The sequence below is a fragment of the Bos indicus genome, chromosome 29 (assembly GCF_029378745.1).
Source record: "Bos indicus isolate NIAB-ARS_2022 breed Sahiwal x Tharparkar chromosome 29, NIAB-ARS_B.indTharparkar_mat_pri_1.0, whole genome shotgun sequence".
Taxonomy (NCBI): Eukaryota; Metazoa; Chordata; class Mammalia; order Artiodactyla; family Bovidae; genus Bos; species Bos indicus.
This window is the reverse complement of record NC_091788.1, coordinates 18,414,961-18,427,157: the sequence shown is the minus strand read 5'-3', so window position 1 is coordinate 18,427,157 and position 12,197 is coordinate 18,414,961. Positions and strand designations below refer to the sequence as shown.

At 38.5% G+C, this 12,197-nt stretch overlaps 1 protein-coding gene across 1 annotated transcript in view; it reads right to left on the bottom strand.

Annotated features, from left to right (window-relative positions):
• INTS4 (integrator complex subunit 4) overlaps positions 1-12,197 on the bottom strand; it is a 108,418-nt gene that overhangs the window by 55,366 nt on the left and 40,855 nt on the right. The window contains exons 5-9 of the mRNA XM_019954642.2: positions 9,592-9,777; positions 8,882-8,932; positions 5,067-5,155; positions 3,872-3,992; positions 740-811 (exon numbers count right to left, since the gene is read on the bottom strand). Of these exons, the coding sequence (XP_019810201.1) occupies positions 740-811; positions 3,872-3,992; positions 5,067-5,155; positions 8,882-8,932; positions 9,592-9,777 (519 nt within the window). The remainder of the gene's footprint in view (positions 1-739; positions 812-3,871; positions 3,993-5,066; positions 5,156-8,881; positions 8,933-9,591; positions 9,778-12,197) is intronic.

Genomic DNA, 12,197 nt, shown 5'->3' with positions numbered 1-12,197 from the left:
ATTCTCATGTAAACTCTTCCAAGAGCATTGCTATTGAAAGGAGTTCTAAGATGTCATACAATCTAATAAAATATGACCAGACCTGGGACGACCCAGAGGGATGGTATGGGGAGGGAGGAGGGAGGAGGGTTCAGGATGGGGAACACATGTATAATTTTTTTTTTAATTAAAATTGAAAAAAAAAAAAAAGGAAAAAAGAAAAAAAAAAAAAAGCATCAATTCTTCAGCACTCAGCTTTCTTTATAGTCCAACTCTCACATCCACACATGACCACTGGAAAAACCATAGCCTTGACTAGATGGACCTCTGTTGGCACAGTAATAAAGTTTAGTCATAAAAAAAAAAAATAAAAGAGAAAGTTAATCTTGCCTCTTCTTTATAAAACACAACCCGTGAAAAGTATCTCATTAAGATAATTTAAAATGTAATGAAGTTATTTGTGATTTGGGTCAAGTTACTAAGAATTTGCAGGAGGGCAGAGCAACCCACTCCAGTGTTCTTGCCTGGAGAATCCCAAGGACAGAGGAGCCTGGCAGGCTACAGTCTACAGGATTGCACAGAGTTGGTCACAACTGAAGCAACTTAGCACCCAGCACTAAGATTTTAAATTAAAATGTAATCTAGTCACCCTACATTAACAAATTCATGGGCTGTAAAATTGAATCAACACAACCTGACATACAGTTCCACTGATTTTGGTTTCAGAAACCCAGTTTAAACAACAAAGAATTCAAGTTACCCTCAGATCTGACATCAGCTTCTTGTCAAGCGTCTGTTCCAAGAAATGAGAACTGACTTGCTCCATAGAGCCCTATAAAAAAGAAGAATCCAGAGCAAATTAAACAACTATTAAGACCTAAATATTATCTTAAAATTCAGTTTGCTGCCAACTTAAGAGCATAAAGATAACATTATTCTTGATAGTAAACATCCCTATGGGTTTTGAATCATCAGGAAAATAATAAAACCATTAGCAGCAGCAGCAGCAGCAGCACCTATATAGAGCTACTAGGTGTCATGCATTGCTCTAAGTGCTTTATACACATATTAACTCATGTAATACTCACTACAACTCTACAAAGTAAATACTATTATTAGTCACAACTTATATAAGGGGGAAAGAAAGCACAAAAATATGAAGCAATTCATTCAAGGTGACAAAGAGCGTAAATTATAGAGCTGGGCTATAACCCCAGGCTCCAGAATCCTTTGCCTTAACTACTACTTTGCTTTTCATTGCATTCTATTCATTCATTTGTCCATTCATTCCTTAAACAAATACATATTTAGCAACCATTTCTTTATATGCCTAGAGTTACCAGGAAGAAGAATACAAATACAAAAAGACATCAATTCTGCACTCAACAATTTCACATACTAGTGAGGAAAATTGATAAGAGATTAACTGCATTATGGTATGAAATTTTATAAAATATCTGAAAGTTTTCATCCTGCTGTAAGTCAAGCAGAATGGACTCTATTCGCTTTTTGTACAACATGGACTTAAGTCTAAAGCCTTATCATTTCATTTATGTTCTTGAAAGCCTGGCTTCTGCTTTCCTCTAGAGCTTACTCTTGTCACACATCACCCAAGCTGAACACTCCCTCTTACCAAAACATACCAAACTGCTGTGGTTTAACATGATATTGTAGTTTAGTATGATATTATAGTTGAGTATGATGTTAGTATGCATGATAGTGTACTCCTATATTTCTGCTCACATTTTCTCCTTCCCTACTTCTTTACCTAGCTAACCCATACTCACCTTTCAAAGTCAGCTAAGAAATTACCTCCTCCAAGAAGCTTTCTGCGCATGTGTTAGATGCTCTTTCCTAGAAGTACCAATATTATAACTGATTGACTGCCTATGTCAATCGACCTGACCATCCACTCTTTTGAAGACACACATTATGCTCAGTTTGTTGAATTAATGAACATGTAGTCTGAAGACTAAATACAGTTTACTGATTATGGGTTTGTCTACTCAAGAGTTGGAGCAGCGGAGTTTACCTCTTAGCTTGCACAGAGGAAGTAGTAAACCAGCAGGACCTTAGCTGTACAACCACAGCTCCCAATACATAACTGGACCCCCACTAGGAAGGAATTCTACATGGGCTTTAGAGCATCAAGTATCATTACTACCTATGTGGCCTTGGAAAAATTATACTTTCCTAAACCCTTTAGATTTATTATTTATAAAATGAATAATATAATATCTACCTCAAAGAGTTTAAAAGAACTAAAAATTATTTGCAAAAAGTGAATATATATGAGTGTAAGTATGTAGGCATCTATTCACGTGTGCTTGTGTATAAGGAAGTGGGTGTATATGCATGTGTATATGAATATGCTTTTGTGACTAAAAGCTTAGTAGGCTAGGAACTCAATAAACGGTAACAATTATTATTATTAGCAAAATTAGACTAATAATTACTTTTGAAGTATAAACATAATTACGTAATTTAGAGTTGTTTGGATTTGAAATTACTGAAATAACATAAAGCACTTGACTCAAACTAGAGTCTAAGTGAAAACCTTTTCTGCTCGCCACTGCAATTCATTATTCATATAGCTTTATATACACAACACCAAAAATTTGAATGACTCTGTTTTAAGGATTACTTTTCTAACCTGCCTACTCAGATGACAATATATCATTGAATTATTCCTCTTAAACATCCCCTCACACACACTATAACACACTGCAGATGCTCAGTACATGTTGACTGAAAGAATCTGATGAATGACTGAATAGTTCTGAATGTTAAAATATCCACAAATCAAAACAATGCTTTAAAATGTGAATTCAAAAATAAAATCACTAAAAGCTGGCTTCTTTATTATGGACAAGCAATATAATATATAAGCAGGAAAAAATGAAATCATCCAAATTCTTTATTTTTCCACAAAAATGCTTCACAAACGTCTTAGCAGTTACCCCCAAAATACTGATCAAAGGACAAGGGCTATCACTATATTTGTGTCCAGTACAGTCAGGCCCAAACTTTTTAGCCAACAATCTTACTAAGACTGGCAGAGTTGGAGGCCCTCAAAAGAGAAGTGATCAAAAAGAATTTTAGGCTTTCTTGCTGTGACACTAATATAAATTTTTATAGATGGTTATATATATGTTTGTATATTATAACCACCCCACTACCTTGCATAGGGCAGTATTTTACAATTTATACACATTTTCACAGAAAGGACCTCATTTGAGTATCATGACAGCCCTGTGGGGTAAACCTGAGAAATATTATAAGCCACTTGACAGATACAGATGAAGAAACTGAGGCTAAGACTAAGTGACATGTCCAAGACAACACAGGTATAAAATAAAGCTCAGTATTACACCAACACTCCTTCTGTAAAACAGTTCTATCTCTGAAAAGTTAAAAAAAATTTTTTATAAATGTACCAGGATCCCCAAAGGCACAACAGTAGGAAAGAGCGAGGCTAAAAGTCAGATTAGCATCTGAATCTCCTAGAACTTCCTATCTGTCTAAGTCAAATATTTACTTAGGCTCTCAGAGAAAAATGAGATAAGAATAGTAAGAATAAATGAGATAATCTAAGTGGCCTTATGGCAAAGCATGTAGGCCATACCAGGTGCTTAGAAACAGTAGCAGTTATTTTTACTATTATGTTCCTTTTCCTCTAGGCTTTGGCTGTCTAATATGCTAAAGAGATTAAATAGGATTATCTTTAAAATTCTTTCTAGTTCTAAAAGACTATGGGAAAATGAGCCTTTTCTTTCTATTTTAAGAAACATGAAGCTTTATAAAAGTGTATTCCACTTGTCCCTATCTAGCTTCTCAAAATGTCTGTACAAGTGTAACAGGTAGTATGTTCATTAAAGAAGACGCAACTTACCAATAGCTTTGCAGCTTGAACTCGAACCATCCAGGAGCCATCACTGACCATGTGACAAATTTTTCCAAACGCATCATCAACTAAGCGAATTTCTTCATTAGAAGAAGGGATTGGGACAATGCTATATTAAAAGAAACCAAAAGTGACAAAACATGAACCTAAAATTACAGGTTCAAAAAACTGAGAATGACCAGTGACAACTGACACGCAAATAGAAATAACTGAATAATTCAAATCCTAGAATGACGAAATACATTTCAGAGTAAACAAATCTCTCTAGGATTTCTTTATTTTTATTTGCACTGCAAATTTTTGTCTTAGATAAAAAGTATTTCACAGCAAAAATTCAAAGATTTATGAGATACCAAAAACAGCTACCACATTTTATATCTTTAAGTTTAAACCAGTATAAAACATACTTACATATCTGGTCCTAAATGAAAAGACAATTTCCAGATAGTAGTCTTTTTTGGGGGGGTGAGGGGTCTAGAGCTTTATTAACTCATTCTGCTTTTCCAATTTCAATGCGTTTAATGAGGAAGAAAAAAACACTGCTTTTTCCTATAAAAGGAGTTCTTCTATAAAACAGAATAAATAATACCTATTTCTCCACCTCAAAGAATCACTATGAGAATAAATTATTTAATTATTGTGAAAAAAAGGTTTTTTTTAACCAAACTGCACAGCTTATGGGATTCTAACTCCCTCGATCAGAGATTGAACCCAGGTCCCAGCAGTGAAAGGGCCAAGTCCTAACCACTGGACAACCAGGGAATTCCCTATGAAAATATTTTTAACCAGGGCAACAGTACATAAAGGATCATTATTCCCAAACTTACCTGGTATCTTTAGCTGACTTTTGTATTAACTAAAATGGGCTCCAAAGCATTTTAAAGACTTTTTTAAGGGGTGGGCAGAGGTGGAGGAGATAGCATTTGAGAACAGCCATCCATCTCTTCATCTATAGTTGAGGAAGCTGGGACCCAGAGAGGTGAAGTATCTTTCCTAACATACACAGAAAGTTCAAGGCAGAGCTGAAAGGCAAGGCCCAGGCATCCTCATTTTCAGGATCCATGCTTTTTTCCTATTCCACGCTGCCTTCCAACATTCCTTTTCTGGAGGTGGGCTTTTTACATAGTGGGAGGAAAGAAAATGGCTTAGCAATGAACAAAAGCTGGCTGACACCCACACTGACCTTTCAGGATAGAGTTGACTGACAACCCAGATGAGCTGGACTGCAGCACTGCGCACTTGTTCATAGTCATCAGAGAGCAGCTTACAAGCCTGCAAACAAGGATTCCAGAAGTCTGTTAGTTCCATGTCCTCCCAGGTGACGTTCAAACCACTTTCAAAATGAAGATAAAGTGGCTGGACCAGGATGCCAATCAAAATATGTACATATGGTTTAACTTCTTCAACCTTTGCACAGTAAAAAATTGTTTTGTGTACCCTCCCACCCCATGTCTGAAAGGAGAACCACAGACTGACAGCCCAAAAGCCAACTAGAATAGCATCAATCCTAGCAAAGCTTGGTCCAACCCCACAGTGCTACCCTTACAGGCTCAAACACCAAAGATGAGTTTTTCCCCTACGTGTAAATTCAGAGCACAAATTTCTGACTGACAGTCCATCTGAAAACTCAAGCACTCTAAATAAATGTACAATTTTAATGCCAAATTAAATGTACAATTTGGCAGCTTTTGGCTAAACTGCCAAAAAGAGGCCAAATTTTCCTGTTTTACTTTGGTCTGAAATGGAATATCCCTACTCCACCCACAGTCATAGCAACACCTTAGACTGCAACAACAGCCAGAACTACAGCTTTTGAAACTTTAAAATCTTATATTCCATGCTCTGACTATAACATGCTACTCTATCGGTTCTTCCAAGGTCATAACTTACCCATCATACCTGCTCTTCATCCCACTTGAACTAACTATCTCTTTAATCAAGGTCTCTCAACCTTGCTACTATCGACATTTTGGATTGGATTAATTCTTTGTTGTGAGGGGCTGACCTGTGCAATACATTTAGCAGCATCCCTGGGCCTCTAGCCATTAGACAGTCATAGTACCGCACCCTCTTCCTCTCCCCAGCAACTGCAATACTCAAAAATACCTTAAAAAAAAAAAAAAAAAAAAAACTTCTACACTAAAGAATCAATGCAGGAGATATGGGTTTGATCCCTGATCCAGTAAGATCCTACGTGCCATGGAGCCATGAAGTCCAGTGCACCACAACTATTGAGCCTGCGCTGTGGAGTCCAGGAGCCGCAAATACTGAAGCCCACAGGCCCTAGAGCCCATGCTCTGCAACAAGAGAAGCCACTGCAATGAGGAGTCCGTGCACCGCAACTAGCAAGTAGCACCTGCTCACTGCAACTAGAGAAAATTCCACGCAGAAACGAAGGCCCAGCACAGCCAAAAATAAATAAATAAAATTATTAGAATAAAAAATACCTCCACACATCACCAAATATTCCCTGGGGGGCAAAATTACCTTGGTTGAAAACCACTGCTTTAATTCCATCTTTTCTCTCCAAATAAATCGCCTTCTCTTTGCTCTGTACTCTTTCCTACTTCGGTCTCCTGACAGCACTGCCTGCATCATTACACAGGATCCCCTCAAGACTTGTGCTACAGCTGCTCCACGAACCTAAGACTTCCTAAGGGCAGGAGAACACTGGCAAAGACCACACTCTCTAGGAGATGGGTAACTCATGATATCAAACCTTATTAGCTGTACTCTGAAATCTCTTACACTCTGGCTTTCAACTTCCATTTCCCAAGGCAGCTTTTCTTAACCTTCCCCTCAGGACTTCTATCCCACTACTAGCCATCAGGCAATCGGTATATCTTAGAAAAATCAAGGTTATCATGCACAAACCCACTCAGCTACTCCATACCAGTTATAAGCTCATTTATTCCTGTATTCTCCCACATCTTGTTTTCTCAATAGCTGAGCTCTAGTTCCTAATCCTATTTTTGCTATGAATCCCATCACTTCCTCACATGACCATCCCTTACCATCCTCCAAAAAGATCTTCCTTGTGATTCTCTAAGATAGCATCCTATTGCTTTACCTCACAGCAATACTCATATGCTATAACTGTGCTTGCTTATTTATTAATTGCCGTCTTATCTACAAGAACGGGAAGGGCACAGGTCCCATCTAACATGCTTGGCATTACACAGCCAGCATTAGGTTCTCAATAACATCTGTTGATGAATCAGCTCATGAATCTGATTTTCTGCCTCAAGGAACTTACTCTATCATTTACTCCCCTTTGCCTCTTTCATCATAACACTTGCTGTCATTGCTGTTTAGTTGCTAAGTTGCATCTGACTCTTTTGTGACCCCATGGCCTATAGTCCATCAGGCTCCTCTGTCCATTGGGTTTCCTAGGCAAGAATACTGGAGTGGGTTACCATTTCCTTCTCCAGGGGATCTTCCTGACCCAGGAATATAACCCAAGTCTCCTACATTGGCAGGCAGATTCTTTACCACTGAGTCACCAGGGAAGACCACCATAATACTAGCTCTCCCAAAACACTAGCTCTCTCTCCAACATATAAATATACTTAGCAACTATCTTTAAAATACAACAACAACAACAAAAAACCCTTAATCCTATGCTCCCTTCTGCCAACTTCCACCCCACTTTCCCATCAGTCAAGTGTCTTCACTCATAGTCAATAATCACATTAAACTGGCTCACCTCAACAGACCCTGATCTGGCGCTCCCCAATCCCACCACTCTACTAAAACTGCTCTCTTTAAAAACTCACTAATGGCCACTTTGTTGCTTAGTCCAATGACCAGATTTCAGCCCTATCCTAAATACCCTTTCACAAGCATTTTAACACTGCTGACTACGAGAATGCCCTACTGCCTCTTCCGGAATATGCTTTTCCTCCTCCCCCATCAAGCTGCTCCTCAGTTCCATTCTAGGGCTCCTTTTTTAAATGTCTGGCCTTGCCCCTGGCTCCATCCTTCATTTCTTCTGATTTTCTTCCTCTCCCTGGATACTGATGACTCCAAATATCCACCTCCAGCTCTGATCTTTCCTGAGTTCCAGACCTGAAATCCTCCTCATGAGTATCCCACCAACCTCTCAAAGTCAACATAATCCAAAGGGAACTCAGTATGGTAACTACTGCTGCCTCACATCTCAGAACCTCCCCCAGCATTCCACCCTCACTCTCTCGAGGCCCACAGCATCGCTTGCCTAATTAACCAACACAGTCTTAGGTCACTAAACACCTGAATCATCTGACTCTTCTTCCTCTGTATCTTTACAAGTTTCCTTTAATTATTTGGCTTCCCACACAGTTTTCCTATAGGTCACACCATCATAACCATTCTGAATTCATTCTACTTCATTTGTAAAAGAACATATTTGGTTTACACAGCAGTCATAGTGGCTGGGTTTATTATCAGCTACTGCTAAAGGCTTAAAACCACTCGATAGGCTAACAAAAACTGGACTCTGAGCCTGGATTTAGACTTCTTTTCTCTGGATACATCCAATTATTCTACAAGAGTAACTGTAAGGCCTTTTAGTTAGGCACTCAATCAGCTTGTCCTAATGATACTGTAACTTTATTGTGCTTTTCCTTATCAATGCTACAATAATCATGTGATATCTTTTCATCTGATCCCATGGTCGTGGTCATCCTCCTCCAGAAACACTCCAGTTTCTCAAGCGTGGTGCCCAGAATTGACTTCAGGTTTGAAGTTCTTACTCTGAACTCTGTTTTGTATACTCTGGGATTCATACTCAGCTACCGAAGTCCTCCTAAATGTCCTCCTCACACGTACTAGTGCTATTCATTACACATCCCCCATTCTCTTCTTAGAATGTATGTTGCGGATACACCATGACAATTAATACTGCCACTGTTAGCCAGATGAAGCTCTATGTTTTCAAATTCTGACAACCACTGTGACCCCTCTCAATTTCACCATACCTTCACCTCCCTCCTTTCAGACAGCAAGCATTTAAGGTACCTGATTGTAAATTGTTTGGTGTAACTTCAGTCCTCTTTCATGTAGCTGCAACTAGACAATAAAGATACAGTTTAAGTATTGGGGAGGGGGGAGTCAATATTTCCAAAGTCTCCCCTCAATCTCACATATTTTTCCCCATCACATCCCATTTACATGGTTCCCTTTGGCCAAAGTCAGTGCTATATAAATAAGAAATCTGAAACCTGGGCTTTTCTATAGAAACACTCAAATGCTTACTAAATCTAACCCATGGGCTGTCCCAAGGGGATACCAGGAAAAATATGAAATAATGATAAGGAGGCTGAGGAAGAAATGGTTGACACCATCTCTCCCTAAGGAGCACTCCTCCCCATAACTTTCACCTATACTCCTGAAATACAAGGGTACAACATGTACCTATTGTACCACAGTACCAAGTAACATCCCTCCCATGGACCTGGGATACAAGCTCTACCTTCCAGGTTTCAGAAATGCAGGTAAAAGCTACCAGAGAAGCCTACAAGATAAGCAACTGTTATAAAGGAATGTGTGTCTTTGAGTTCTGTAATGCCACCAACACCTTCCTGAAAGTGTGGATAAAGTGTATCCTGGGGGGATTCAGAATGTATCTATCCAAGGTGGCATTAGCCATTAACTTAAAAAAAAAATGAAAAAAGAAAAGTACAAATAAAAAAAAACGGACTCCATTTAGTTTCCATCATCATGTTTACCATGGCTTTTATAGCTGCTGTTCTGACACGTGGGTCCTGATCATTAAAGTAATCCCCTATAATCTTCTGAACATCTCTGACAGCTAGGCCTTCTGCATCTTTTGTGACGTTTTTCTCCAAAGAACCAAGATTGCCAAGTAACTGCAGACACTTATTTCTTACACCATGAGAGGTATCTGTCAGGTGCTATGAAAAGAGAGAACAAAAGGACATGATTAAGATATCTTAAAAATAAACAAAAAGCAGAAACAAAAGCACTGCATCAACTTTAGGAATGACTTCAAACAATACATTCTCACTAGTCAGGTCTCATGTTTTCTTTTTTTATCTCTGGGGGTGGGGGTGAGTGGGGGTTGTTTGTTTTGGTCATGCTGTGTAGTCTGTGGGATCTTAGTTCCTCCACCAAAGATCAAACCCAGGCTCCAGCAGTGAAAATGCCGAATCCTAACCACTGGACTCCCAGTGAATTCCCTTCATGTTTTTCGAGCATATGTCTTCCAAAAAGAATCATGAGTTCTAAAGACTCCCAGTTATTCAACATCATACTCCCAACGGCAAGCACCTGGCCTTGGAAAGAATAGGTTACTTTAAATGTGACCCCTTAAACTGCATTTTATTTACTATCAAATCTAAAAACAGAACAAAAATTTTTAAATTTTAATATTCATACAGAAATATGCAAAAATATTAAATGTACAGTTCAATAAATTTTCACAAAACACACACAAATAAGCATCTAGATAAAGAAGTAAACATGAAAAACGCTCATGTCCCATCCCAGTAACTACTCTACCACCATCAAAAACAGCCACCATCACCAAAGCAATCTTGAGAAAAAAGAACAAAGTTGGAGGAATCATGCTCCCTGCCTTTAGACTACACTACAAAGCTTCCATGATCAAAACAGTATATTAACGGCACAAAAACAGTCACAGAGATCAAGGGAACAGAAGGGAGAGGCAAGAAATAAACGCACAGACTTACGGTCAATTAACCTACAACAAAGGAAGAAAGAATATACAGTGGGGAAAGGGCAGCCTCTTCAATAAGTGGTGCTGGGGAAACTGTACAGCTACATGTAAAAGGATGAAATCAGAACATTTTCTCATACCATATACAAAAGTAAACTCAAAATGGATTAAAAACGTAAACATAAGACCAGAAACTATAAAACTCCCAGAAGAAAATACAGGCGGAACACTCTTTGACATAAATCACAGCTTTTGTTGTTGTTGTTGTTGGATCTCTCTCTCCCAAGGCAAAGGAAACAAAAGCAACAATAAACAAATAGGACCTAACTAAACTTAAGAGCCTTTGCACAGCAAGGGAAACCACTGACAAAACAAAAAAACAACCAAGTAAATGGGAGAAAACATTTGTGAATAGTAAACAGTTTATATACCTCAATATCAAAAACAAACAAACAAAAAACCCAAACAGCCTGATACAAACTGAGCAGAAGACCTGAAGAGACGTTTTTCCAAAGACCTACAAATGGTCAATAGGCACATGAAAAGATGCTCAACATAGCTAACTATCAGAGGCAAGCAAATCAAAACCATCATGAAATATCACCTCACATTTCTCAGAATGGCGATCATCAAAAAGAATACAAATAACAAATGTTAGCGAGGATGTGGATTAACAGGAACCCTTGTACACTATTGGTGGGAATGAAAATTGGCGCACCCACTATGGAAAACAGTATTTTTCAAAAAATTAAAAATAGAACTACCGTATGATCCAGTGATTCCATTCCTGTGTAAATAGCTGAAGAAAACAAAAACACATCTTGGAAAAGACACATGCATCCAATGTTCACAGCAGCATTAGTTATAAGAGCCAAGATATGGAAGCAATTCCAAGTGTCCATCAACAGAAAAATGGAAAAAGAAGACCCAGTGCATGTGTTTGTGTGCATACATATATACACACACAATGAATACACACAAACACATATACACACAATGGGATATTACTCAACCGTAAGAAAGAACAAAATTTTGCCATTTGCAACAACAACATGGATGATCTTTGAGGGTATTATGCTTAGTGAAATAAGTCACACAGAGAAAGACAAATATTGGATATTATTGCTTATAATGAAATCTTTAAAAAAAAAAAAACAAATATAACAAAACAGAAACAGACTTCAGATAGAGAGCAAATTAGTGGGAATCAATGGGAAGAAAAGGAGAAGCAAAATAGGAGTATGGGATTAAGAAGTATGAACTGCTACGTAAAAAATGAATAAGCTACAAAGACAAAGTGAAAGTTGCTCAGTCGTGTCTAACTTTTTGTGACCCCATGTATTATACAGTCCATGGAATTCTCCAGGCCAGGATATTGCAGTGGGTAGCCGTTCCCTTCTCCAGTGGATCTTCCTGACCCAGGAATCAAACTGGGTCTCCTGCATTGCAGGTGAATTCATTACCAGGTGAGATACCAGGGAAGCCATAGCTAATATAAGGATAACTAACAAAAGAAAGGGACTTCCCAGGTGGGGCTACTGGTAAAGAACCTGCCTGTCAATGCAGGAGACATAAGAGATGCTGGTTCAATCCCTGGGTGGGGAAGATCCCCTGGAGGAGGGCATGGCAATCTTG